The sequence below is a fragment of the Myotis yumanensis genome, unplaced genomic scaffold (assembly GCF_028538775.1).
Source record: "Myotis yumanensis isolate MYYU_CA2020_CCGP unplaced genomic scaffold, mMyoYum1.0.hap1 SCAF_23, whole genome shotgun sequence".
Lineage (NCBI taxonomy): Eukaryota > Metazoa > Chordata > Mammalia > Chiroptera > Vespertilionidae > Myotis > Myotis yumanensis.
In genome coordinates, this window is record NW_027223774.1 from 10,804,768 (window position 1) to 10,832,715 (window position 27,948).

The window sequence follows — 27,948 nt, forward strand, 5'->3', positions numbered from 1 at the left end:
AGAAGGGGTGGAAGAGGCCCACGGAATCTCCCAGCCTCACCCACGTCCACAGGCCCGGGGGCAGCACTGCAGGCCCCGGTGGCACTTGTTCTACGTGTCACAGGGTGGGGGAGAGCGGCTTTGGTGGCAGAGTACAGGACCCAGTAGGTGTGGGGCTTGGGAGAGATGACAGGATCCCTTTGCCTGGGAAGAGTGGGCAAGGACTACCCACCTCCACACTCCACGGTGCAGGCTTGCGGGTCAAGTGAACGTCTGCCGTGCATTTCCCTCCTTCCACCCCTCATGGGGGCGGCTGGAGGCGGCCAGAGGCAGGCGGTGTCACAGGGCAACTCCTCAGACAGGGGCTCCAGCCAGAGCTGCATGGAGTGCAGGAGAGGTTCGTATCAGAGTGGCCTGTGCGACACCTGGCCCTGCCCCTCTGGCCCCTTCTGCTCCTCTCACAACTCCATTGATTGATATTGGCTGCCTCGAGCTCAGTGACGACTCCTGAGACCTGGGATTGATTACTGATGTCTGCCGTGAGCACAGGCTGAAGAATGGTTTAGAATCTATTTCTGTCATTCGTGACTGAAAAAGTAATTCTCAACCCTGGCTGTGCTGGAAATCAGAAAAAGTACTTAAGCTTGGATCACACCCTGATAAATTGTGGTTCCCCACCCTTTGGGGTTTTTTTTATTTCCTGAAAGTTCCACAGGCAATTCAAAAGAGCAGGTAGGGTTGGAAACCACTGAACAAGACAATCCTTTCCAAACTAGAACTTCATTTATTCATTCGCTCAACAATTCTTAAGAGATGTCGTTTAGAGGTTACCATGTGAGGTAGAAGCCTGGAGAAAGCCTTCTTCAGAAGCAGCAGAACTAGACCCCACATGCTAGTCGCTCAGCGAGTATTGACTAAGCATCTACTGTGCCTGCCCTAGTCCAGTACCTGGGGATACAGCACTTCACCCTGGAGCCAGACCCTGCCCTCGAAGGCTTTCACTCCCCAGATGCAGAGATCTGGGGCTGACACATTCCCCCTCCACATCCAACCTGCCTTTGAGAACTTGCCTTTTATGTCTCTTATGTAACCGTCTGGCAAAGGACTGGCACATCTCTGTAGGTTTTTAACACATTTACTGAATGCTTGCTTTGTGTCAGGCCTTGTAGTCCACATGCTGGGGATGTTACTGCCGTCTCGGATCTTGCAATCTGTGTATATGTATTCTTTCTGCCTGGAGGGAGGTGACAGGAAAGTTGGCCAACTCTAGCCCGGCCAGCATGGCTCAGTGGTTGAGCGTGGCCCTATGAACCAGGAGGTCACAGTTTGATTCCCGGTCAGGGCACATGCCTGGGTTGCAGGCTCGATCCCCAGTGTGGGGTGTGCAGAAGGCAGCCGATCCATGATTCTCTCTCATCACTGATGTTCCTCTCTCCCTTTCCCTTCCTTTCTGAAATCAATAAAAATATATTTTTTAAAAGAATGATTCTTGCTTTAAAAAAGAAAGTTGGCCAACTCTGGAAACTATACAGGTGTAAAGGGTCCCCAAGCCTGTCCTGTCATTCTAGGGACAAAATACTCAGGAAGCTCTCCTAAGACCCTGGATTTAGTGTTACAGAATTTCCCAGGCGACTGAAAGAATACACAGGGAGTACTCAGAGACCCAGGATAAACCCATTTACTTTCAGATGTACTAGTACAATGACTCCGGGTCAGTTCTCCAAATCCTGAGTGAGTGAATATGGAGGAAGCTTTCCTTTTATACCCTTTGGATTCTTTGTTTTCTATCTGTTTCCTAATCACCAGGCTGTTGTGGGGGGCTTCCACAGCCCCTCCTGAGTCAGTCAGAATGGGGGAGTTACATTGTATCCAAATGCCTGGTCTGGGTGGTGACCTCTCCTCTAGCTAAGCTGTTACATTCTTTGTTTATGGCCCCTCTGTAAAATGGGAGTATTCTGAGAAACGGGTTCTGCAGGCATCAATGGAGTGTGGTTAGAAGGCAGGTTACTGGCACAGACTCACCCCCAAATGTCTTAATGTCCCCCTTCATTAGAAACACCTAGTTAACATCCTGTCCACTCCTTTCTAGCCTATCAGTCAAGGGACTTACTCTCCCTGAGCCTCACTTTCATCCTCTATAAAGTGGGCTAATAAATAAACCTCTGCAGGATTGTTGCAAGGTTATCGAGGTAAATTTGGAAAGGATGTGTGGCACATAGTGCCCAGTGAATGCTGGGTAACAATAGGATGGTTGTGAGGATTCAATGGGATAATCCAGCCAAAGTGACTGGCACAAAGCCATTCAATAAAGGAGGAGGTTATTTGTGAGGACAGATAGCTAGACCTTTCTTTGGGGTAAGAAGAATGCATTTCACCATTTTATTTTATATATATATATATATATATATATATATATATATATATTCAATGTTTTAATTAGAAACAACTTGAAACCATCAAGATGTTGGTTTGAAAAAATTAATTCAAAGCCAAATTGAAAGTAATCAGCCAGTTTCTCAATTAGAATTGATATTCCGGGATGAGTAGCAGCATGTCTACATATAGATGAGACTCTCATCTAATATTCAAAGCTATTCCTGAGAGCCAATTGATTAGCTGAAGCAACAGGCATTTCCTTTCATAAATGTATTTTTATTGACTTCAGAGAGGAGGGGAGAGGGAGAGAAACATCACGGATGGGCTGCCTCCTGCACGGCCCTCGGGGGATCTAGCTGGAAACCCGGGCATGTGCCTGACCAGAATGGAACCGTGACCTCCTGGTTCATAGGTAGATGCTCCACCCCTGAGTCATACAGGCCGGGCCATTTCACCATTTTAAAAGTGATGTGATTAACAAACTATTGGTGCGGTCTTATTTGGGTTATAATACTACTTCTTACTAAGTGTGTGATCTTACTTTTACCTCTGTGTGCCTCAGTTCCTTCGTGCATAAAGCACAGTAACTATCTCAGACTGCTTCTGAGTTTTAAATAAATCGATAGATGGGAAGCGCTTAGAACAAACAGTTCCTGACATATATTAAACTTTATTGTGGGAGTTATCTACAGTCCACATAGCGCGCAGGCGCGTTGGGGTCAAGTCTCCGGGGAGGCCTGGCGGCCATCTTGGTAAAGGGCAGAGACGCGGCTGCTGACATCATCAGTCTGCGCGACGAACGGGCACCCCGAGGCCCCGGTCGCTTCGGGAGCGTGGGGTGGGGCAGGGCGGGCCGCGCGGGGCCGCGGGAGTGAGTGGCTGGGGCGCGCGATGGGGGAGGCGGCCGTGGCCGCGGAGCCTTGCCCGCTGCGCGAGGACAGCTTCACGCGCTTCTCGTCGCAGAGCAACGTGTACGGCCTGGCGGGCGGCGCGGGCGGGCGCGGGGAGCTTCTGGCTGCCACCCTTAAAGGCAAGGTGCTGGGCTTCCGCTACCAAGACCTCCGACAGAAAATCCGGCCGGTGGCCAAGGAGCTGCAGTTCAATTACATACCCGGTGCGTGGCGCTGTGGGGCCGGAGGGCCGGGAATATGGTGTTGAGAAGGCTTCTGAGGCTCCGTCTGAGCCGGATCACTATGATGGGAAAATGGGACCAGGGTGATTGAAGGGGGTCGGAGCTGATAATCAGGAGGCGTTGGGGTCAGAGGGCAGGGATAATCGGAGCCTGGAAGTGGTTAGGATTCAGGATCTCTGCTCCCATGATGATGGTGATCAGGACTCAATAGGATTCAGAGATCACGATCATTGCAGTGTTAAAGGTTATGGAGTCCTAGAGGTCAGGGGTCACTATGATTGGAGTTATTGCCTGAAACTTGAACTTTGAACTATCCCCTCCCAGTGGATGCCGAGATTGTCTCCATCGACACTTTCAACAAGTCGCCCCCAAAGCGTGGCCTGGTTGTGGGGATCACGTTCATCAAGGTACCCAGAGCCCCCTCCACCTACCCATTCCCTCCTCCTTACACACATGTGGATCCCACTGAATCTGACCCAGATCCCTCCTGCCAGCCCTACTCTCCCCTGAGGCCAGTTTCCTTCCACAGGATTCAGGGGACAAAGGCAGCCCCTTCCTTAACATTTACTGTGACTATGAGCCTGGCTCTGAGTACAACCTCGACTCCATTGCCCGTAAGTGTGGCCTGGAGGGAGGGAGAGGGCGGGGAGGGGGCCTGGAGGTCCCTCGTGCCCATCTACCTGTGCTCCCCCTGCAGAGAGCTGCCTGAACCTGGAACTCCGGTTCACTCCTTTCCAGCTGTGCCATGCGGAGTGAGTAAGCCTGGGATGGGGTACAATGGGGTGGGGGTGTACCTGCAGGGGAGGGGCTTAGCAAAGGAGACCGCAAACCTGCCCCTAGACAATCACATTCTAGTTTTGTTTGTTAAGAGCATCGTGCGTTTAAGGTGTCCGTGGACCAGACGCGTGGCTGATGGGCTACCATTTTGTTATCACCAAACTAGGTCATCAGAATTCATTGAGCACCCGTGTTCTAGATATCTAGAATTCTCGGGTTCTCGGGTCCTCCGTTTCTAGATTTGGATATTCCAAGAGCTAGAAATGCTGTTTTCTAGAGTTGCAAGCTCTGAGATTCCAGGAACCGAAAGTACTATAGTTTGATAATTCTGAGGTTCTGTCATGATAATGTCCTAACATTGTCCTATTTCAAGGAGCGACCCTACAGATCATCTAGAATACTGGGGTTCTAGAATCCCACACTATGAGAATTCCATTCTAGAGCTCTGGATTCCATCCTAGACACCAATGGTCTGGCACAGGTGCTAGCAAACTTTTTCTGTAAAGGCCCAGCCGGCAAATGCGGTAAAGATTAGGCTTTTAAGGGCCAGACCGTCTCCGTCACAACTACTGTTGTTGTTATAGCAAGAAAGCAGCCATTGACTATGTAAATGAGTGGACATGACTGTGTTTCAATAAAACTTTATTTATAAAAACAGATGGTAGGTTGGATTTGACCTGTGGAGTCATAGTTTCCCAGCCTCTGCTCTAGCAGGTGAGAGTTCTAGAAACTGATTTTCTGGATTCTAGGATCTGGATGTTCTACCATTCTGTGTCTCAATATCCTTGGTGGCAGTTTATACAAGGCCTAGTAATTTAAAGGAGACAGAGAACAGAACTAGTTCTAGAGAAAGAGAGATTCTAGTGTCCTGGGCTCCTGCAACCCACTCTAGAGCTTTATATTACACTAGAGGCCCAGTGCACGTGCACTGATAGGGTCCCTCTCGGCTACCGGCCGGGGCCTCCCTTCCCCTGGCTACCTGCCGCCTTGGCCTGGCACCGCTCGCTCACCTGCTCCACCATCCCGCCACAGTCCCACTCTGGGCAGGCAGTGCCTCCACTGCCACATCGCCAACGCCCATCATGTTCCGCATCGCCCCCTGGTGGTCAGCACACATCTAACTCCCAGTTGGTCAAACTCCCCAGTAGGGACAATTTGCATATTAGCCTTTTATTATATAGGATTTCTAAATCTCATCCGGAATGAAGACTCTAGCACAGTGGTTCTCAACCTTAGCTGCACATTAGAATCACCTGGGAATCTTTTTAAAATCCTGATTTCTGGGCCTCATCCTCCGGATATTCTGTTTTTTTGTTACTAATGTTGTGGCCCCACCCCATCACAAAGAAACAGAATTTCTGGAGGATGAGGCTCAGAAATCAGGATTTTAAAAAGATTCCCAGGTGATTCTCATGTGCAGCCAAGGTTGAGAACCACTGATCTAGAAGACGAGGGCTCTAGAAATGGGAGGTTCTCGCATGCTAGCTTTCTATAGTTCTGCATCCTGAGGTTCTGGCCCTGGATCCAGTGTCTGGATCCCTCAGCGTTAGGGTTCTTGCAGGCAGAGGTTTTGCACAGACTCTGCCACTGTCAGGCTGTGCCACACTGGGGTCCTAGATGTCTCTGCTTTCAGGGTCCAGGTCGGGGATCAGCTGGAGACCGTGTTTCTCCTGAGCGGGAATGACCCGGCCATTCATCTCTACAAGGAGGTGAGGCAGGGGGAGGCGTGGCGGGCACAGCCCTGCCGGCGTGGTCGGGATGGCCACTGATCCAAGCGGGGGTTGGGTCTTGGTTCTCCCAGAACGAGGGGCTGCACCAGTTTGAGGAACAACCCGTGGAAAATCTCTTCCCAGAACTCACCAACCTGACCAGCAGGTAGGAGAGCCCCTGAGGGCGGCCGTACGGGACCAGGGCAGGTGGCCGCAGAGAAACCAGGTTGTGGGAATGGACCCCTAGAGAAATGGGGTGGCGGGGAGTACCTCAGAGAAATCCAGCAGCAGCGAGGGTCCCAGGGCCACAGGGAGGGCCGGGTGGGGAGGTGGAATGAGGGACTGGGACCCCGTGATGGCCCCTCTGTCCGCCCGCTCCCCCTCCAGTGTCCTCTGGCTGGACGTCCACAACCTCCCCGGCACATCCCGGCGACTGTCAGCCCTCGGCTGTCAGAGTGGTTACGTCCGCGTAGCCCACGTGGACCAGCGGAGTCGAGGTGATGGCGGGGCCTGGGGGGTAGGGGTGAGAGGCTGAGGGCGGCGGCAGGGCCCTGAGTGCCCCCCCCTCCCCGCAGAGGTTTTGCAGACGTGGACGATCCTGCAGGACGGCCCTATCTCCCGCGTGATCGTGTTCAGCCTGTCGGCCCCCGAGGGTGAGCCCTGGACATGGGGGGACAACTGCAGGCTCGGCGACCCCGCACCCGTATCTGTGCCCTGCTCCCGCGTCCAGCCCTCATCCCTCCCCTGGTCCCTCCCGCCTGCCCCCCGAGCTGCAGTCTGTCCCTCCCCTCCCTCCACACCCTCAGGTCTCCCTTCCAGCTCCCGCCCCTGTGGTCTCCTCTGCCTTTCGCTGGGGGTCTGACCTCACCCCTGCGCTGTGGCTTTCTCTGCTCCCTGCTCTGTCCTTACTCTCGCGCTGTGCTCTCTGCCTTGGCTTTTCTTGAGGCCTCGCTGTCTCGCCCTCAAGGTCTCCCCTCTCCCCCCGCATGTGGCTCTGCTCCTCCTACCGGGGTCCGCCCTTCGCTGCCGTCTCCCTGGGCCTGACCTCGGCCAGCTGCCATCTGTCCCCCAGGCTGGTGTTTATTTTTCCTCCCACCGCCATTCCTACTGTGGCCTCGCCTTGGACCTCCCTGCTGTCACCAGCTTTTGCCTCTTCTGCTATCGTGGTCTAACCCCAGACGTGTCCTCCTGGTCTCTGACCTCGGTCACTCTCTCCTCGCCTAAGCTCTGCCCCTCCCTCTGTAGCACACCCTCGGGTCTTTCTCCTGAGGTCCAACCTCTGTTCCTCTCACCGAGGGGAGGGAGGTCCGAGGAGGACGCTGGGCCTGTCCTCTCAGACCTACCCCCCATTCATGTTCTCTCTCCAGAGACCGAGGACGGGCCGCAGCGGGAAGAGTACAGCGTGCTCGTGGCCAGCATGCTGGAGCCGGCAGTGGTGTATCGGTGAGGGGCCCGGGGCGCGTGGCTGCCCTTTGCTCTGTGGTCTGACCTTGTCCCTCTGGGTGAGGTGGTTCAGGGCTGGGCAGGTGAAGGTGTTCATGTCCCAGGGAGTGGGTGCAAGTGTTTAAGTCTAGAACTTGTAGGGGTACGTGGAGGTCTTGGATGGGCACGAGCTGTCCGCCCTCCCAGGAGGAGGGGAGAAAGCCTGCTGGCAGGTGTGTAACGACCGTCTTCGTGTGTGAGAAAAGCTTGATTGGTAGCATTTGCCGGTTCCCATGGTGTAAATACTCCCGCCACGGGGGAGTTCAGGCCACTGACACGATGCCAGCAGCAGGCTTGCCAAGCTTGTGAGCATTTCCTCTGGTGAACCAGCACGAGGCAGCTGTGGCACACCTGATGGGCAGTGAGGAGGCCCCAATGGGGACCAAGCTCTCCAGGCTCCATGGGGACAGTGAGGGTGTCTAGATCCCCCAGGGGCCCATGTCAGTTTCCATTTGGGAATCAGATGGTCCCACCTCCAGGGGGAGGGATGGGGCTCCAGATGGGGGAGTAGCCGGTGGGCAGTCGGAGTAAGGGATTTGAGCTCCCCTTGGTGGAGAGGAAGATGATCAGGTTGGAGATGAGGGAGATGAGGGGGGTGTCCAGGCTTCAGGAGGGTGTGCAGACCTTCGACGTGGAGGTGTGTGGGCCCTGGCCCAGGGTCTGGCCCTAAGGGTGGTGGGCGCTGTGATCTGACCTCAGCCTGCCCCTGTGTTGGGGACCCTCAGGGACCTGCTGAGCCGGGGGCTGGAGGACCAGCTTCTCTTGCCTGGCAGTGACCAGTTTGACAGCGTCCTCTGTGGTCTGGTCACCGATGTGGATCTGGACGGGCAGCCGGAAGTCCTGGTGGCCACCTATGGGCAGGTAGGACCTGAGGGAAGGGCTGACACCCGCCCTCCCCGCCACTGTCCCCGCCGCCCTGGGTAACCCAGCCCCTCGCCCCTGCAGGAGCTGCTCTGTTACAAGTACTGCGGCCCCGAGTCGGGGCTCCCCGAGGCCGAGCGCGGATTCCGCCTGCTGTGGCAGAGGAGCTTCCCCAGCCCGCTGCTGGCCATGGCGCACGTGGACCTGACCGGGGACGGGCTGCGGGAGCTCGCCGTGGTCTCCCTGAAGGGCGTGCACATCCTGCAGGTAGCGGGCTCCGCGGGTTGGGTCCCTGGAAGCGGAGCCTGAGATGGGGTTTTCGTACATCTGCTTGATTGAGGGCGTGTTCACGGGAATGTGTGGTGGGGGGTACATTCTCTCACCTTCAGGCAAGGGGATTGGCTTCAGGCCCCCTCTGTGGCATGGGGGTAATCTTTTTCTGGGAAGTGGTTCCTGTTGACTCAGGAGAGCTCCCAGGAAAAGGGGCAGCTGGGAGTACTCACAGCTGGGGGGAGCACTCCCAGCTGGATGGGAGCACTCACAGCTGGGGGGAGTGCTCACAGCTGGAGGGAGCACTCACAGCTGGAGGGAGCACACTCACAGCTGGAGGGAGCACTCACAGCTAGGGGAGCACTCACAGCTGGGGGAGCACTCACAGCTGGATGGGAGCCCTCACAGCTGGCAGGGAGCACTCACAGCTGGGGGAGCACTCACAGCTGGGGGAGCACTCACAGTTGGGGGGAGCACTCACAGCTGGAGGGAGCACTCACAGCTGCGGGAGCATTCACAGCTGGGGGAGCACTCACAGCTGGAGGGAGCACTCACAGCTGGGGGAGCATTCACAGCTAGGGGGAGCACTCACAGCTGGGGGAGCACTCACAGCTGGATGGGAGCACTCACAGCTGGGGAGCACTCACAGCTAGGGAGCACTCACAGCTGGGGGAACGCTCACAGCTGGAGGGAGCGCTCACAGCTGGGGGAGCACTCACAGCTAGGGGAGCACCCACCAGTGAAGGGGATTCTGATGCAGCATCTGTCTCCCCAGTGCCCCTCAGCCTCCCTGACTTTTGTCCTTCATTCCTTATGCTTTGTCACCTCGTCTCTTCCCTGTGGCCTGGCCCAGACCTGCCCCTGTGATCTGACCTCCATCCTTCCCTTTGCCCCCATGACTGTGCCCTCCTCGCTGCAGCCACCCCTGTTGTGTGCGGGACCAGCCTCACTCTGGCCGTGGTCTCCCAGCAGCAGCTGCTGAGCTTCCAGCCCCGGAGCCCCACTTCCCTCCCTGCCCGCAGTGCGGCCTTCAGCCCTTCTTCCCCAGCCAGCCCCCAGCTTTCTGTTCTGGCCACCTCGAGCCCTTCCTTAGTCCAACCTCCCAACTTTCTGTTGTGGTCAAGCCTGCAAACTGTGGCCCACTGTCCAGCTTTCTGCTGTACTTTGCCCTCTGACCCTCCCAAGCAGCCTGAGTGCCGTTTCCCCTGTCACAGTCTCATATCCAGCCGTTCCAGTGGTCCAGGGTCCAACCCGGGACCCTCCATTGCAGTTTCACTTCCTGCTAATATAGACTGACCTCTGACCTTTGCCCCATGGCCCAACCCCCACCCCTTAGGCCAGTGGTTCTCAACCTTCCTAATGCCGCGACCCTTTAATACAGTTTCTCATGTTGTGGTGACCCCCAACCATAACATTATTTTCGTTGCTACTTCATAACTGTAATTTTGCTACTGTTATGAATTGTAAGGTAAATATCTGATGTGCAGGATGTATTTTCATGGTTACACATTGAACATAATTAAAGCATAGTGATTAATCACAAAAACAATATGTAATTATATCTGTGTTTTCCGATGGTCTTAGGCGACCCCTGTGAAAGGGTCATTTGACCCCCAAAGGGGTCGCGACCCACAGGTTGAGAACCGCTGCCTTAGGCCATGGTGAGTATGCGTTTCCTGACGTGGTATTTGCTTCTCCTTCCACCTGGTCCGATCCCAGGGTCCTTTCCCGTGTTGTCCAGCCTGGGTTCTCTCTGCTGCGTCTAACCTTACTGCCTCCTCTGAGTCTTGCTTGGGCTTGTCCTCCCGTCTGTCCCTCAGGGGAATGGCCTAGGTCAGACCTCAGGGCACCCATGCAGGGCAGACCCCAGGGGAAGGGTCTGAGTTGAACCAGTGGATGAGTTTAGACCCGAGTAAAATGGAATGAGGTTAGGCTCCGGAGCGGTCTGAGGTTAGAGCCTCATAGAAAGGGCATAGGGCCCTGGCGGGGTGGCTCCGTTAGTCAGAGTGCTGTCCCAATACACCAAGGTTGTGGGTTTGCTCCCAGTCAGGGCACATACAGGAATCAGCCAAAAGTGCAAAAATACGTGGAACAACAAATCGATGTATCTCTCTCTTTCTCTTTATAAAATACTAGAGGCCCGGTGCACAGCCCGGCCTGTGCCCTCTCACAGTCTGGGACCCCTCAGGGGATGTCCACCTGCTGGCTTAGGCCTGCTCCCTGGGGGATCGAGCCTAAGCTGCCAGTCAGACATCCCTCTGGCAGTCCAGGACCCCTCAGGGGAGAGGCTCCTGCCACTGCTGCTATACTTGCCAGCTGTCAGCCTGGCTTCTGGCTGAGTGGCGCTCCCCCTGTGGGAGTGCACTGACCACCAGGAAGCAGCTCCTGCTTTGAGGGTCTGCCCCCTGGTGGTCAGTGCATGTCATAGCAACCGGTCGTTCCGCTGTTCAGTCAATTTGCATATTAGGGTTTTTGTATATAGGAGATGTGTGTGTGTGTGGGGGGGGGCGTTGTATAAATTTTTTTAAAAATGGAAAGGGCATAGGTTCATCTCATTGGAAAGCTCTGAGGTTAGGCCACAGGGGAGGTGTCTGCGGTGTGACTGCGGCAGCAGGACTGCCCTTCGCTGGGCTCTGACCCTCCCGTCACCCCACACTGCGATCCGTTTCGAGCCATTTCACTGAGATTTCTGTCCCTCCTATGACGGTCCCACCTCAGACTCCCCAGCCATCTAGCTCCGAGCCCCACCCCCCCCATGTGGGACGTTCCTCTCTTGTCCGCTTTGCTCTGCCCGCCTCTGTCCTGTCGGCCTCTCCTTTCCTCCAGCGTGTCACCTGTGTCTCTGCCTGTGGCCTCACCTCGGCCTCTCCAGGGTCAGACCTCCCTCCCATAGAACGCAGTCTCTCTCATATCTTGATCCACCCCATCTCTTTCATCAACTTCTAACCTCAGACCAACAGTCGGGCCCAGGCTTGGCTCCTCCCACTGGAAATTCACTGAAGGCTGCCCCCTGTGTCTAACCTTCGCCTGACAGACACCTGTCCCACCCACACACTGGTTTGCTCTCAGGCCCCCGCCATGGCTGGGCTCCGGGCCTTTGGGGTGGTCTGGCCTGCACCCCCCAGCTCTCTCAGCCCCGCCCTCTCTCTCGTTCCCCCAGCACAGTCTGATTCAGGCCTCGGAGCTGGTCCTGACGCGGCTTCGGCACCAAGTGGAGCAGAGGAGACGTCAATCACAAGTGCTGGGGGACAGGGTGGGCCCAGGGCCTGCTGGGACATCGGCCTCCTGAACACCCCCCCCCCCCCAGCCCCCATTAGGGTGCTCACCTCCAGCCCTTCCTGGGGGGAAGAGTCCTGAAGGAGGGCATGCCTGGCCAGCCCCCAGGGCACCCTGCGACCTCACCTAGCGCACTCCTCTGTGCCTCAGTGTTCCCATTGCAAACGGGGTGATCTCACCCAGCCCCCCTTCCGCTGCAGGTGAGGCCTGGCCAGCCACCGATTGCGTTTATGTCCCGAGGAGCTGGACTTCCCGTTGTCTTTATTCTTTTGTTCAGCAAGCGAATCCTGAGAGCCTGGCGCTCGGTGCTGGGCTGGACTCAGCCAGAAGAACGGAGGGAGGGGGACATGGGAGAGAGGATCCAGGGATAGACCAGAGGCAGGACTGAGAAGAGGCCGCAGTGTAGACCTCGGAGGAGAGAAATGAGGCTGGGCCCTCGCCGAAAGGCTGAGGTCAAACCGCTGTGGAAAAGACCAGACTACAGGACAGCGGTTTTCAGCTGGTGCCGCGAGATGTGTTAAAGCATGCCGCACCTGACTGTTTAGTCAGGGCACGGACCTCTGACAGGCTTAGATTGTCAAGTAAAAAAAACGACAGCAGCCACATGGCCAGTGTGGCTCAGTGGTTGAGCACCAGCCTGTGAACCAAGAGGTCGCCAGCTGGATTCTCAGGGCACATGCCTGAGTGTGGCTCGATCCCCAGGAGGGGGCGTGCAGGAGGCAGCTGATCCATGGTTGATGTCTCTCTCATCATTGATGTTCTTCTCCCTCTCTGTCTCTGAAATCAATTTTAAAAGTATATTTCTTGCCGAAACCGGTTTGGCTCAGTGGATAGAGCGTCGGCCTGCGGACTGAAGAGTCCCAGGTTCGATTCCAGTCAAGGGCATGTACCTGGGTTGCGGGCACATCCCCAGTAGATGTGCAGGAGGCAGCTGATCGATGTTTCTCTCTCATCGATGTTTCTGGCTCTCTGTCTCTCTCCCTTCCTCTCTGTAAAAAATCAATAAAATATATTAACAAAAAATAAATAAATAAATAAAAATAAAAGTATATTTCTTAAATGACACCAGCCAACACAACAACGGCCGTTTGGTATGAACAAATAAAAATTACACCTTTTTGTGTTTGTGTGTCAGATCAGCAAAGAATATATTTTCGGTGTGCACAGGATATTAAGCTGGGGTTAGACCTGCAGGGAGGACGGTGAGACCCCCGTGGAGAGCTCTGGACCTGAGACTAGAACCAGTGGGGAAGCGAGGAGATGGATCCTCGAAGGAGAGGAAAGGGTGTGAAGGACACAGTGGGGAGCTGTCCAGCTGCAGAGGGTCTGAGGCTAGACCTGTGGGTAATGCTGAGGTTGGACCCCAAGGGCCAAGGTTGGACCCCAGCAGGAAGTAATTGCGTTAGATCCCCGGGGAATGCTGAGGTGGGACTCAGGATACACCACGCTGGGGAGGACGAGGTCAGTCCTAAATGGAAAGCCCCCGGGGCTGGGGACAAGGCTGATCGCAGCCTGTGGCCATGGGACCTGCCCCTTCTCTGGCACCAGGAGGACTCAGACCTCCCTCCCTGACCAGTGGAGGGCCAGAGTGACCAGGCCCCCCTCCCTGACCAGTGGAGGGCCGGGGTGACCAGGCCCCCCTCCCTGACCAGTGGAGGGCCGGGGTGATCAGGCCCCCCTCCCTGACCAGTGGAGGGCCGGGGTGATCAGGCCCCCCTCCCTGACCAGTGGAGGGCCGGGGTGATCAGGCCCCCCTCCCTGACCAGTGGAGGGCCGGGGTGACCAGGCCCCCCTCCCTGACCAGTGGAGGGCCGGGGTGATCAGGCCCCCCTCCCTGACCAGTGGAGGGCCGGGGTGACCAGGCCCCCCTCCCTGACCAGTGGAGGGCCGGGGTGACCAGGCCCCCCTCCCTGACCAGTGGAGGGCCGGGGTGACCAGGGCCCCCTCCCTGACCAGTGGAGGGCCGGGGTGACCAGGCCCCCCTCCCTGACCAGTGGAGGGCCGGGGTGACCAGGCCCCCCTCCCTGACCAGTGGAGGGCTGGGGTGACCAGGCCCCCCTCCCTGACCAGTGGAGGGCCGGGGTGACCAGGCCCCCCTCCCTGACCAGTGGAGGGCTGGGGTGACCAGGCCTCCCTCCCTGACCAGTAGAGGGCCGGGGTGACCAGGCCTCCCTCCCTGACCAGTGGAGGGCTGGGGTGACCAGGCCTCCCTCCCTGACCAGTGGAGGGTCTGGGTGACCAGGCCCCCCTCCCTGACCAGTGGAGGGCCAGAGTGACCAGGCCCCCCTCCCTGACCAGTGGAGGGTCTGGGTGACCAGGCCCCCCTCCCTGACCAGTAGAGGGCTGGGGTGACCAGGCCCCCCTCCCTGACCAGTGGAGGGTCTGGGTGACCAGGCCCCCCTCCCTGACCAGTAGAGGGTCTGGGTGACCAGGCCCCCCTCCCTGACCAGTGGAGGGCCGGGGTGACCAGGCCCCCCTCCCTGACCAGTAGAGGGTCTGGGTGACCAGGCCTCCCTCCCTGACCAGTGGAGGGCCAGAGTGACCAGGCCCCCCTCCCTGACCAGTGGAGGGCCGGGGTGACCAGGCCTCCCTCCCTGACCAGTGGAGGGTCTGGGTGACCAGGCCCCCCTCCCTGACCAGTAGAGGGTCTGGGTGACCAGGCCTCCCTCCCTGACCAGTGGAGGGCCAGAGTGACCAGGCCCCCCTCCCTGACCAGTGGAGGGCCGGGGTGACCAGGCCTCCCTCCCTGACCAGTGGAGGGCCAGAGTGACCAGGCCTCCCTCCCTGACCAGTGGAGGGCTGGGGTGACCAGGCCTCCCTCCCTGACCAGTGGAGGGCCGGGGTGACCAGGCCCCCCTCCCTGACCAGTGGAGGGTCTGGGTGACCAGGCCCCCCTCCCTGACCAGTAGAGGGTCTGGGTGACCAGGCCCCCCTCCCTGACCAGTAGAGGGTCTGGGTGACCAGGCCCCCCTCCCTGACCAGTGGTGGGCCGGGGTGACCAGGCCTCCCTCCCTGACCAGTGGAGGGCCGGGGTGACCAGGCCCCCCTCCCTGACCAGTGGAGGGTCTGGGTGACCAGGCCCCCCTCCCTGACCAGTGGAGGGTCTGGGTGACCAGGCCTCCCTCCCTGACCAGTGGAGGGTCTGGGTGACCAGGCCCCCCTCCCTGACCAGTAGAGGGTCTGGGTGACCAGGCCCCCCTCCCTGACCAGTGGAGGGCCGGGGTGACCAGGCCCCCCTCCCTGACCAGTGGAGGGCCGGGGTGACCAGGCCTCCCTCCCTGACCAGTGGAGGGTCTGGGTGACCAGGCCCCCCTCCCTGACCAGTGGAGGGTCTGGGTGACCAGGCCCCCCTCCCTGACCAGTGGAGGGTCTGGGTGACCAGGCCTCCCTCCCTGACCAGTGGAGGGTCTGGGTGACCAGGCCCCCCTCCCTGACCAGTAGAGGGTCTGGGTGACCAGGCCCCCCTCCCTGACCAGTGGAGCGCCGGGTGACACGAAGGTCTGCCTCCCCCACCAGAGGCCAGGAATCGGTCAGGAGGGTGGGGAGTGACTTGGAGCAGGACCAGGCTGGTGGGAGGGTGGGCTCCTTCCTCTGGGGCAGAGGTGGGTGCGATCTGCTCCCTGAGGAGGGCCCGTGGCCATCGGCCTCCCACCATCGGTGTGACACCCGCACTGACAGCGAAGGCCCAGCCGCCAGCTCTCCGCAGGCGCCTTGACGAGGTAGCCCGCCATTTCTTGGTGACCCTGGCTTCTCATCCCCCAGAACCCAGGCCCAAGTATGGGAATTGGCAGGGAGCGGATGTCTCCCACCTGTGCCGTCACCCCCGTGTGGGGCAGGCGGGGACCCTGGGGGCGCTCCGGGAGGGGGTTAGCGATGGTGTGGTCTGTGCAGGGCGCACACCCTAGAGAGGGGCGTGTGTGGGTGTGTCCCCTCCAGGGCTCAGGAGTTGGTCTGGGCCACCTGGTCCTCCGCAGCTCACTCCCTGGGTTCCCGCCAGGTCCGTGGTCCGGGACAGCGTGTGGTGTAGCGGCGAAGGGGCTAGAGCCTGAAGCCACACTTCACCGCCCTGTGCCTCGGTTTCCCCATCTGTAACAGCGTCCACCTCGCAGGGTTGGCGAGAGGGTTAGCTGCATCAGCATGTGTCAAGCGCTTACAAGAAGTGTTGGTAGCATCTGCACGTGCTGAGGGCGGTGTGAGTGGCAGCTGCTGCTATTATTATTAACGGCGCCTTTGTGGTTGTTTCCGCTGGCAGGAGTTTGGGTCTGAGTGGCTAAACATTCCTGTCCTCCCCCCAGTCCTGGGAGCCGGCGACTATTTGTAGCTATTTTTTGCGTCTTTGGCCCTTCTATGGATCAGAGACGGTATGTGTGTTGGGGATGGGGGCGGAGGGTGCCTCTGAATGACCCCTCCAGGTCCCCCCCAAAACATGGGAAGAGCGCCCTCCGCCGCTGTCCCTGCCTGTGGTGCTGAACCCGGGGGGAGGTGGGAGGCGCGGGCGGCCTCCTCCCGCCCCGCCCCGCGCCAGGCCCCTCCCCGAGCCGCCCCCGCCTCGCCGCCTCCCCTCTCCCCGCCTCTTCCTCCTCCCTCCCCAGCGCTCCTCCTCCCTCCCTCTCCAGCCGCCCCTCCCCCGCGTCCCTCCCCCTCCTTCTCTCCTCCCTCGATCCCCTCTCCCTCCCCTCTCCCTGGCTCTCCCTCTCAGTCTCCAGCTCCTCTCTCTCTCTCCCTCTCCCTCTTCTCTCTCTCTGTCGGGCAGACTCGCCCACCACTGCCATCCCAGGGCTGGGGCGACCCTTCCCAGGCTGTGGCTGCAGGTAAGAGATCCCCAGTTAGTGGGGGTGTCGGGAGGACAGAGTTCCCCAGCCTGGTTGGGGGTGGGAGGGGGTGAGGGCGTCTGTGGAGCCGGGAGCCGCTTTTCCCCGAACTCGTCGATGGCGGCTGGGGGGCTGCATATTCCAGGGGCGGGGGGTACCCAGGCCTTCCCAAGGGGCGGGGGCGCCGCCAGCAGCCAACATCCTCAGCGCCCCCCTCTCCGCCTTCCGGGGAGCATGGCGGGCTGGGGGCTGGGGAGGGGGTGCCTCCTGGGCACCGAGGGGCGAGAGCACTCCCGCCCCCCTTCTCTCCCCGCCCCCGACTTCCTGTGTCTGGTCTCCTCTCCTGCCTGCACCCCTGGGGGTCTCTGTCCGGCGAGTCGGTCCCTGCATCCCCGTGTCAGGCTCGCGCTGCCCGGTCCGCGCGGCCGCTCCCCTCCGTCCCCCCTCGCCATCTGCGTTTCCCGTCTCCGCTCTCCCCGTCTGTCTCCGTCTCCGCTGTCACCGCGTCTCCCGCTTCCTGCTGCCCCTTCCCCTCTCGCCTCTCCATCTGTCCGGGCGTCTGTCTGCCTGTCTCCTTGCCTCCTCCCCCCGGCGGCCCGCTCGCTCTCCTACACACCTCGGCCCCGCCCCTGGCCGGGGGAGACCTGGAGGAAGAAGATACGCCCTGCGGAGTGGGCTCCCCCAGAAGGCGAGGAGTCCCCCAAACTCCTCTCCCTTCCTCAGCCCGGTCCCTCCCATCCTCCCCGCCGCACCTCCCCGCCTTCCCGGGCCTCCCCTGCAGATAGAGCTCCTTCTCCCCCGCCTTGGTTCTGGCTCTGAGGCCAGTCCATTAACCTGTGCCCCAACCTGCGCCCTGACCTGTGCCCAGTGTAGAGCAGACGGAACCAGCCTTCTGCCCGACCTCCCCATTCCTCTTCGCACAGACGGCCAGTCCTGCCTGCAGTCTAACCTCCACACGTCTTGCTGTTTGTCCGTTCGAAGTTCAGCCTTTTCACAATTTCTGGGCACCTTTCCTGCTCCAGGCACAGCACTAGGTCCTGGCTCAGGCCCCGCCAGCCCCTCCTGCAGCCTCCCCTCCGTCCGCTCACGCACGGTGTGCCGGCCTCAGGCGGTCTCTCCGTGGTTCGCGGGACGGGGCTCAGAAGCTCCTCTACCGCCCCTGGTGGGTCCGGGAGGGCCCTTCTGAGGCTAGAGGCCCCGGCCGGCCAGGGCACCCTCTTTTTCCTGGAGGGAAGGGCCCCAGAGAAAGTGGGCTGGAGTGAGCCCGCTGCGACGGTTGAGTCTCCAGGTGCCACGTGGCTCCGGCCGGGTTAAAAGAGCACCGGCCAGGATTCCCGAGAGAGGAGTTTCCATCTCTGCTCTGCCCCCACTTGAGGCTGCAGCTCACCCACGAGCACTGTGTGTGTGATCCCCAGGCTGGGACATCGCATGGCTCACCGTGTGTGTGTGTGTGTGTGTGTGTGTGTGTGTGTGTGTGACATCCCATGGCTCACCAAGTGTGTGCCTGGGTGTGTGTGCATGTGTGTGTGATCCCCAGGCTGGGACATCACATGGCTCACCCTGTGTGTGTGTGTGTGTGTGTGACATCCCATGGCTCACCGTGTGTGTGTGTGTGTGTGTGTGTGTTTGTGACATCCCATGGCTCACCAAGTGTGTGCCTGGGTGTGTGTGCATGTGTGTGTGATCCCCAGGCTGGGACATCACATGGCTCACCCTGTGTGTGTGTGTGTGTGTGTGACATCCCATGGCTCACCGTGTGTGTGTGTGTGTGTGTGTGTGTGTGTTTGTGACATCCCATGGCTCACCAAGTGTGTGCCTGGGTGTGTGTGCATGTGTGTGTGATCCCCAGGCTGGGACATCACATGGCTCACCCTGTGTGTGTGTGTGTGTGTGTGTGTGCACATGTGTGTGATCCCCAGGCTGGGACATCACATGGCTCACCGTGTGTGTGTGTGTGTGTGTGTGTGTGTGTGACATCCCATGGCTCACCAAGTGTGTGTGTGTGTGTGTGTGCGCACAAGTGTGTGATCCCCAGGCTGGGATATTGCATGGCTCACCGTGTGTGTGTGTGTTTGTGTGTGTGTGCACATGTGTGTGATCCCCAGGCTGACACATGGCTCACCCTGCAGCAGTAAATGTGCACATTTCGAAGCCTGGGTCCCCACCTTGCACATCTGTGCGAGGGGTGGCAGGCACCCCTTGCCCCCCACAAGCACAGTTAGGAACCGCCGCTGCCCTCCCCAGTGTGTGGGGCCTGAGGGAAGAGCCCCCACCCTTCCCTCACACCAGACTGGACCCCCTCAAGCTTGCAGCCCCGCTCTGCGGAGGAGGTCGCTGAGGTCCCAGGAGGTGTGTGAGGTCCCAGAAGCGGGGTGCTCACCACTGACCCAGCTGGCCGCCGGCCCACCAGAGGGAGAAGAGAGATGGCTCCGGAGATGGGACCGTCCATCTGCCCTCCCGGCTCCCTCCCTGGCCTCCACCTGATCCTGTCGCCTCTGGATGCTCAGCCCAGATTAGGTTTCAGTTCCGCTGATGGACAGAGAAGCAGAGGCAGACGAGGGGAGCTCAGCTGTCCCAGCCGCAGGGCGCAGGCCTCGCGGCTGTTCATTTCACAAATATTTATCTTGTGCTTTCTCTTCTCCCCCGAGGCCTCCGTGAGAGGAAACCAGGTTTTTGAGGGAAAGGCAGGGAACCAGCCTGCTCCGTGGGCAGGGAGAGCAGGCGCAGCAGCCCTGGGCGGCCCCGGCGCCCCTGGCGACCAGGGGGTGGGCCAGGTGGTCAGACTTGAGGGAGGATCACGGGCCCTGGCCCTGCCACAGAGAGGGAGTGAGATGCTTCCGAGGAAGGCTTGGCTCCCAGGTGGCCCGTGTTCCTCCTGAACGCCGAGGAGGAGGGAGGGAGGAGAGCGGGAGTCTTTGCTTGGGATCCTGGTGGGTTTGTAATTATGCCTAAGTCGTTGCTAATTAGGGGGCTGCTAATTAGACATATCATTAGAGGACTCGCCGGTGGGGGCTAATTGTGCGGTGGCCCTTTAAGAGTCACCCCTCTCTCCCGCCTACACACACACACACACACACACACACACACACTCCTTCTCAGGGAGGTTCTGCCAACATTCTGCCTCCCTCTCCAGGAGGAGCCGGCTCCCCGCCCGCCCGGGAGGAGGTGGGTGTGCTGGGAGCAGGCTGTGGGCTAGACTCTTGATTCAGACAAATATGGCAGGTGCTGGGAGAAGAGCGGCTGGTGGCCCAAGAGGGGTCAGGGCTGGTGGAGGCTCGCAGGACCCCTCCCTTCCTCTCTCAGTTCCTTGTCGATGGGTTGCTGGGTTACCATGGCAACGCAGGGGTGGGGCAGAGGCGCTGGAAGCCAGGGCCACTCTTGGAAAGAGAAACTAGGACGAGGAGCCCCAGAGTTGCTGCTGGGGGACTTCAGGCAAGTTACTGACCCTCTCTGAGCCTCGGTCCGCTCATCTGGGAAGCGGCTGGGGACTCCTTCAAGAGGGCTGGTGCATTGTGAGGAAGATGTTCAGAGAAGAGGACATCGGGGTGGACCCCTCGAGGAGAGAGAGGGGGGATGTGGAGGAGATCCCGAGGAGAAAGGAACAGCAGGAGCGAGGTCTCTGAGGCCGGCACGTGTCCAAGGTGTCAGGACTGGCGAGGAGGAAGTAGGCCGAGTGAGCAGGGGAAGGAGGGGATGAGGCCAGAGGAGGGATGGGGGCCAGACAGTGTGAGACCCTATGAGGGGGGCAGAGGACGCTGGTGCTGAGTGAGGAGGGAGCCACGCAGGGTTCTGAGCAGCCGGGAGATGTGCACTGACTTGCATTTTTATTTTTATTTTTATAATATATTTTATTGATTTTTCACAGAGAGGAAGGGAGAGGGATACAGAGTTAGAAACATGGATGAGAGAGAAACATTGATCAGCTGCCTCCTGCACACTCCCCACTGGGAATGTGCCCGCAACCAAGGTACATGCCCTTGACCAGAATCGAGCCTGGGACCTTTCAGTCCGCAGGCCGACGCTCTATCCACTGAGCCAAACTGGCTATGGCTGACTTGCATTTTTAAAAGAACCCTAGACAGACCCACGGGCCGTGGTCTACCTTGTGGCCACTCAAACCCAGGACCAGACGCAGGAAGAGAGGAATTGAAATAGTAGGCACCGCACACCCACAAACAGGACAAAACCTCCAAAACTGTTCATATATCACAGCTGCTAAGGAACTGTGCACCTCACAGAGACTGGGGTACTGGAGAGAGACACCTGCCACCAGGTGGGTGTGTGTGTGTGACAGGCCCTCCAGCGGCCCCTTCTCAACCCCACCTGAGGCAGACAGACACCCCAGCACCCTCTGCAGCCCAGATTCCGAGCATGAGCGCGCTGAGGGCCAAGTTGGGAACCATTAGAATCACCTAAGGCAGTGGTTCTCAACCTTCTGGCCCTTCAAATACAGTTCCTCATGTTGTGACCCAACCATAAAATTATTTTCGTTGCTACTTCATCACTGTCATGTTGCTACTGTTATGAATCGTCATGTAAATATCTGATCTGCAGGATGGTCTTAGGTGACCCCTGTGAAAGGGTCGTTCGACCGCCAAAGGGGTCGCGACCCACAGGTTGAGAACCGCTGACCTAATGAATCGCCTCCAGCCCTTCGCCTCACCCACTGAATTATTCAGTCTGTGTTTTTTGTGTCTGGCTTCATCCATGCATTGCGTGTCTGTGGGATCCATCTGTGTTGTTGGGTGTATCGGCAGCCCACTCCCTTTTCAGTGCTGTGTAATATTCCTCCGTGTGACCACATGATACTTCTCCATTTTGCTGCTGACAGGCATCTGGGCGGTTTCAAAGTGGCAGCTATTAGAAGTAAAGTTGCTATGAACACTCTTGTAGTCCAGCCAGAGTGGCTCAGTGGTTGAGCGTTGACCTGTGAACCAGGAGGTCTTGGTTTGATTCCTGGTCAGGGCACATGTCTGGGTTGCAGGCTCGATCCTCAGTGTGGGATGTGCAGGAGGCAGCTGATCAATGATTCTCTCTCATCATTGGTGTTTCTCTCTCTCTCTCTCTCTCTCCCTTCCTCTCTCTGAAATCAATGTAATATATATATATATATATATATATATATATTTTAAACATTCTTGTATGTGTCTAGTCTATTGGTGGACACATGACCTGTTTCTCCTGGGTAAGGCCTGGGAGCGGAATTGCTGAGTCGTAGTGTGCACATTGTTCAGCTATGGTTCCCTGGAGTGGTTAGACCAATTTACAGTCCCATCTGCTGTGCGTCTGTCTTTATCTTTCTGGGTCTTTCTCCCTTCGTCTCTGTCTACCTCCCTCGGTCTCCGTCCTCCCTGTATTAGTCTTCAGCTTCCCCCTCCTTCTCCATCCCCAACAAGCCTTGACTCCTGTGTGTCCAGGAGGGGTGCCCTCCTCTCACCCAATCTTCCCCCTCCTCCCCCGCAGGACCCCGCCACCCTCCATGGCTCCCCTGGCCTTGGTGGGATTTGCGCTCCTCCTGGGGGCTCCCCCCTGCTCGGGGGCAGCTACCCCGACCCCCTCTCTGCCACCTTCCCCCACCAATGACAGCGATACCAGCACGGGGGTCTGCCAGGGTTCCAACCGCTGCCAGCCGGGGGTCCTGCTGCCCGTCTGGGAGCCCGACGACCCATCGCTGGGCGACAAGGCCGCACGGGCCGTGGTCTACTTTGTGGCCATGGTCTACATGTTCCTGGGCGTGTCCATCATCGCCGACCGCTTCATGGCCTCCATCGAGGTCATCACGTCGAAGGAGAAGGAGATCACCATCACCAAGGCCAACGGCGAGACCAGCGTGGGCACCGTCCGCATCTGGAACGAGACCGTGTCCAACCTCACGCTCATGGCCCTGGGCTCCTCGGCGCCCGAGATCCTGCTGTCGGTCATCGAGGTCTGCGGCCACAACTTCCAGGCGGGCGAGCTGGGCCCGGGCACCATCGTGGGCAGCGCGGCCTTCAACATGTTTGTGGTCATCGCCGTGTGCGTGTACGTCATCCCTGCCGGCGAGAGCCGCAAGATTAAGCACCTGAGGGTCTTCTTTGTCACAGCCTCCTGGAGTATCTTCGCCTACGTCTGGCTGTACCTCATCCTGGCCGTCTTTTCCCCGGGGGTGGTCCAGGTGAGCACGGCCCCGTGGACACCACCTCGGTGCATGCATGTCTGCAAAATCCAGGGGGGGTGCGCCCTGGGCATGGGGGGGCCGGTTCAGGTGTCAAATGCATGCTCAGACCCCAGAGGGCGCCCGGTCACGCCCTGAGCAAGAGCTTCCGGCTGGAGAGGGAGGGCAAGTGGGGCTGGAGGCCCAAGGGTGCTCCCAAGCCATGTTTAGATGGTGCTCCAGGCCCTGGAAAGGGCTCCTCTGCTGCGGGGGGAGGAGGGAGTGGCGGGGGGTGTGTGTGCCACCGGCAATATTCCCACCCAGAAGGCCCCACCTTTTCACTCTCACAAGGGAGCCCCGTGTGCTAAGGAGCCTTGTGGTCTCTGTAACGCATCCCGCCGTTCCGGTCGCCAGCTATTTGCTCGGTGTGGTCGCATTCTCCTCCTCGCCCTGTCCTTTGCATTATTTATTTCTCCTTTTTCCAGAAGACACGCCCCCTTTGCACAAGTCATGCTCCGGTCGCATAAGCCAGCCTTGTGTTTTCTGACAGGGCTAATTGCTTTGGGCAACGGGTGCAATTTGCATAACTTATCCGTGGACAGACAAAGATACATGCCCACATCTGCCGCCTCAACTCTGTCGTGGTTCGCACCCTCCATTCACCATTCACCGGTGATTTCTGATGTTCGGATAATTTATGCCACTTGACTGTAGTTTATACTCACATCAGCACAGGTAGAAGCCCAGTCCGCAGCAAAGCCCACTTTGCATAATTTATTCCAATAGTGAGACAAAACTGAGACCGAGCTGCATAATTTACACCCACATTCACATGCTCATCTGCCTCTCGTTTGTCCAGTGTCTTAACCGGCCTACTGTCTAGCCTTCGTTTAAAACAGCGGTTCTCAACCTGTGGGTTGAGACCCCTTCGGGGTTCGAACGACCCTTTCACAGGGGTCGCCTAAGATCATCGGAAAACACATAATGACATATTGTTTTTGTGATGAATCACTATGCTTTAATTATGTTCAATTTGTAACAATGAAATTGGGGGTCACCACAACATGAGGAACTGTATTAAAGGGTCGCGGCATTAGGAAGGCTGAGAACCACTGGTTTAAAACATCTGCCTAATTTATTTCCCACAATCCCGGAGACTGCAGCCTATATTTGCATAATTTATTTATGGGACTGCCTAATTCATTTGCACACATGCATAATTTATTTGAAGCTACCCAGGATGCCTTCACACGTGTGTAATCTATTCATGCATATCTGTCAGGTTTTACCAGTTAATGTTTCTTTCCGGGAAGGATCTGGAGGTAGAGGCATAAAAATTCTTTGCAGATGATACAAAGGCAGAACTGAGGGATGAGAAGGCAGAGAGGAGAGGGGGGGAGGGAGGGAGGGACAGTCACTGTGACGAACCTGTTACTGTGGCCCTGAGCTTCCTGGCTTCATGGCCAATAGTACAGAGCAATGTGTCACAGCTTTCTTTTGTGTTTAGTTTTAAGTTTTATTTATCTATTTTAGAGGAGGGGGTGGAGGGAAAGAGAAAGACATCAATTTGTTTTTTCCTTTATTTATGCATTCATTGGTTGATTCTTTTTTTAAAAAAATATATTTTTATTGATTTCAGAGAGGAAAGGAGAGGGAGAGAGAGATAGAAACATCAGTGATGAGAGAGAATCATCGATCAGTTGCCTCCTGCACGCCCCTCACCAGGGATCGAGCCTGCAACCCGGGTACGTGCCCTTGACCAAAATCAAACCTGGGACCCTTCAGTCCACAGGCTGATGCTCTATCCACTGAGCCAGACCAGCTATGGCTGATTCTTTTTAAAAAATAAGCCCTAACCGGTTTGGCTCAGTGGATAGAGCATTGGCCTGCGGACTCAAGGGTCCCAGGTTCGATTCCGGTCAAGGGCATGTGCCTTGGTTGTGGGCACATCCCCAGTGGGGAGTGTGCAGGAGGCAGCTGATCGATGTTTCTCTCTCATCGATGTTTCTAACTCTCTATCCCTCTCCCTTCCTCTCTGTAAAAAATCAATAAAATATATTTTATTAAAAAAATAAAAAATATATTTTTATTGATTTCAGAGAGGAAAGGAGAGGGAGAGAGAGATAGAAACATCAATGATGAGAGAGGAGAGAGAATCATGGATCGGCTGCCTCCTGTATGCCCCACACTGGGGATCGAGCCTGCAACCAGGGCATGTGCCCTGACTGGGAATAGAACCCTGACCTCCTGGTTCATAGGTTGAGGGTCATAGGTAGACACTCAACCACTAAGCCACGCCGGCTGGGCTGTTGGTTGCTTCTTGTATGTGCCCTGATCGGAGATCGAACCCATAACCTTGGCACTCCAACCAATGAGCTACCCGGCCAGGACACTATCACACTTTTCAGGCTGTTAAAAAGGTTTCCAAAATGGTCTTGGATGAGGATTTACACCAAAACTGTGAAAAGAATTTTAGACACCCCGGCTGAGAGGTGGATAGGGATGGGGGTGCAGGGGAGGTTTCCCCCGAGAAGGAGCTGGCTCGGATGCAGGGAACAGAGGGTATAAGACGCCACGGCTCTGGGTGGAAAAGCAGCCACGGAGGGGCCTGTTGGGGGGAACACAGAGACCAGGATTATGGGACATTTTGTGAAACAGCTGAAGGAACTGGCGTGAGATAAAGACGGCCCGGGTTCCTCCTGGATGCGCTGAACGGGGCAGGGAGGAGATGAGCCTGGCTCTGGCTTCCCCCCAGAAGTGCTGTGTGACCTCCGGCGAAGCCTGTGCCCTCTCTGGGCCTCAGTTTTCACATTTGAACCATGGAAGGGGTTGAACTAGACCACTGGTTCTTTTTTTAAAATGTTTTTTAAAAATATGTTTTTATTGATTTCAGAGAGCGGAATGGAGATGGAGAGATAGAAACACTCGTGAGAGCGAATCATTGAGCAGCTGCCTCCTGCAGGCCCCCTCCTGGGGATGGAGCCTGAAACTCGGGCATGTGCCCTGACTGGGAATCGAATGATGACCTCCTGGTTCATGGGCCGACACTCACCACTGAGCAACACCGGCCAGGGCTTTGTTGTCGTTAATCCTCACCTGAGGATATTCTTTGCATTGATCTTTAGAGAGAGTGGAAGAGAGGGAGGGAGAGGGAGGCAGGGAGAGAGAGAGAAACATCAATGTGAGAGAGACACATCAATTGGTTGCCTTCCGCATGTGCCCCAACTGGGGCTGGGGATCGAATCTGCAACCCAAGTACGTGCCCTTGACCGGGAATCGAGCTCAAGACCCTTTGGTGCACAGGCCAACGCTCTAACCACTAGGCAACACTGGCCAGGGCTCGACCAATCGTTTTTGGCCCTTCATACCTAATGCTCCTTTTTGACAACAAACAATTTGTTTTATGCCCTTTATTCTGCTGATGGGAAATTCTTAGGTAAGAAGAGAGAGGTCTTCTAGCCTCGGAGTTTAGTTCATGGGCCCTGAAGCCAGAGGCCTGGGTTCGAATCCCACCGCTGATGCTTCTTAGCTGTGTAACTAATCTCGGGCAAGTCCCTCACGTGCTCTGTGCCTCGGTTTCCCCACCTGTAATCCGGGGGCCATCTTGGTGCTAGCTTTACAGGACTGCGTGAGGATCCGCTGAATTGCTACCTGTGGAAGGGGCTAGAACAGCCAGCCAGGGACAGAGAGAGGGTGAGCTGTTCTTCTCATGAGTGACCTTGAAGTTGCCTCTGCTGTTGGCTTCCCCACATCAGTGTAACACCTGACCTATGACATAAAGGAAAGTAATCTCTCATAGAACAGTGTGCATTCCCACATGTCAGTGCTTCCGCATGACTACTCAACCGTCATGACGAGGGAGCCCCATGCCAACACCCACTTATAAACAACGAACCCTAGCCTGTGTGGCTCAGTGGATAGCGTGCTGGCCTGCGGACTAAAGGGTCCCAAGGGCTCCTGCCCCGGTTGCGGGTTCGATCCCCAGAAGGGGGCGTGCAGGAGGCTGCCGATCAATGATTCTCTCTCATCATTGAGGTTTCTATCTCTCGCTCTCCCTCTCCCTTCCTCTCTGAAATCAATAAAAATATCTTTTAAAGAAGAAAAGAAAAGAAAAGGTCAGAGACCATTCCATGCAAGGATTCAAACAGAGGACCAGGTCGCCACGAGGTTAAAAGCGAGCATCTTTAGTGCATATGAAACCACCCAGGAGCGTGCCTCGTACGTACAAGTCAGAGTGGAGTTCTGCCCTCCATTATTATAAGCAGGCTTTTCACTGACACGAGTGTCCAGTGGGAGGTTCCGAAACGAAGTCGGCAGGACGTGTATTGTGGGGGGCTGTCCCATGAGTCTCTGTTGTCAGCAGGCTGGAACTCCCCAATTATGTGCACCCATCAGCACCCCTGGAGTTCTGATCCCCCGCTGGGGGGCGTGCCTGTCCACCGGGACCTGAGGTGTCTCACTCCCCTCCCACCGTGGGCGAGTGCATATGCCCTCACTGTGGGTGCCCTACAGGGGAGATGGGACCTGCTAGGGCAGCGGTTCTCAACCTGTGGGTCACCACCCCTTTGGGGGTCAAACGACCCTTTCACAGGGGTCGCCTAAGACCATCGGAAAACACACATATAATTACATATTGTTTTGTGATTCATCACTATGCTTTAATTATGTTCAATTTGTAACAATGAAAATACATCCTGCACATCAGATATTTACATGACGATTCATTACAGTAGCAACATTACAGTTATGAAGTAGCAACGAAAATAATTTTATGGTTGGGGGTCACCACAACATGAGGAACTGTATGAAAGGGTCGCGGCATTAGGAAGGTTGAGAACCGCTGGGCTAGGGTCTCCTTTAACTTCCCTGCAGGGAGCAAAGCCAATCGTAGGGGCTCGAGACTGTCCTCTGATAAAGAGAGAATCCCCCCAACATACACGGTGGCCAGTTCGGTGCCCAGGAGGCGGGGGCTCGTTTTACAGCTTCTTCTCACAAACCCATCTGGTGGCTTTTGTGCGGTTTCGCTATTTCCAAGTCCTGCCTTTTCCCTGAGCCATCAGTAACCACAGCGGCAAGGGCGTGTGGCGACTGGATCTTAAGAGATATTTCCCCGACCAGACTCATTGTTAAGATACCTCTGGG

General features: G+C 57.1%; 2 protein-coding genes across 5 annotated transcripts in view; both read left to right on the plus strand.

The window, feature by feature from the left end:
- Positions 1 to 3,246: 3,246 nt before the first annotated feature.
- On the plus strand, positions 3,247 to 12,939 carry KPTN (kaptin, actin binding protein). Of its 3 annotated transcripts, none has more exons than XM_070402613.1 (12): positions 3,247 to 3,469; positions 3,812 to 3,894; positions 4,017 to 4,101; positions 4,185 to 4,239; positions 5,898 to 5,973; positions 6,066 to 6,139; positions 6,361 to 6,470; positions 6,549 to 6,626; positions 7,341 to 7,416; positions 8,181 to 8,316; positions 8,401 to 8,583; positions 11,747 to 12,939. In XM_070402613.1, exons 1-12 carry the CDS (start codon positions 3,247 to 3,249, stop codon positions 11,873 to 11,875), a joined length of 1,308 nt encoding a protein of 435 aa, XP_070258714.1. In that variant the 3' UTR covers positions 11,876 to 12,939. The 3 variants fall into 3 exon arrangements, with proteins under 3 accessions (XP_070258714.1, XP_070258713.1, XP_070258715.1); XM_070402612.1 differs by having other exon boundaries at positions 11,752 to 12,939; XM_070402614.1 differs by lacking the exon at positions 11,747 to 12,939 and adding an exon at positions 9,506 to 10,095.
- Positions 12,940 to 16,591: 3,652 nt separating this feature from the next.
- SLC8A2 (solute carrier family 8 member A2) overlaps positions 16,592 to 27,948 on the plus strand; it is a 34,546-nt gene continuing 23,189 nt past the window's right edge. For both annotated transcript variants that reach the window (XM_070402075.1, XM_070402076.1), the window contains exons 1-2: positions 16,592 to 16,673; positions 22,137 to 22,827. In XM_070402075.1, coding sequence (XP_070258176.1) covers positions 22,153 to 22,827 — 675 coding nt within the window. In that variant the 5' untranslated portion in view covers positions 16,592 to 16,673; positions 22,137 to 22,152. The remainder of the gene's footprint in view (positions 16,674 to 22,136; positions 22,828 to 27,948) is intronic.

Excerpts from the sequence above, each read along its gene's own strand:
- KPTN (XM_070402612.1), top strand. The coding sequence starts at position 3,247 with ATGGGGGAGGCGGCCGTGGCCGCGGAGCCTTGCCCGCTGCGCGAGGAC. Across the intron at positions 4,102-4,184 it reads CAACCTCGACTCCATTGCCC|AGAGCTGCCTGAACCTGGAA; the intron begins GTAAGTGTGGCC and ends CTCCCCCTGCAG. Across the intron at positions 6,627-7,340 it reads CAGCCTGTCGGCCCCCGAGG|AGACCGAGGACGGGCCGCAG; the intron begins GTGAGCCCTGGA and ends TTCTCTCTCCAG.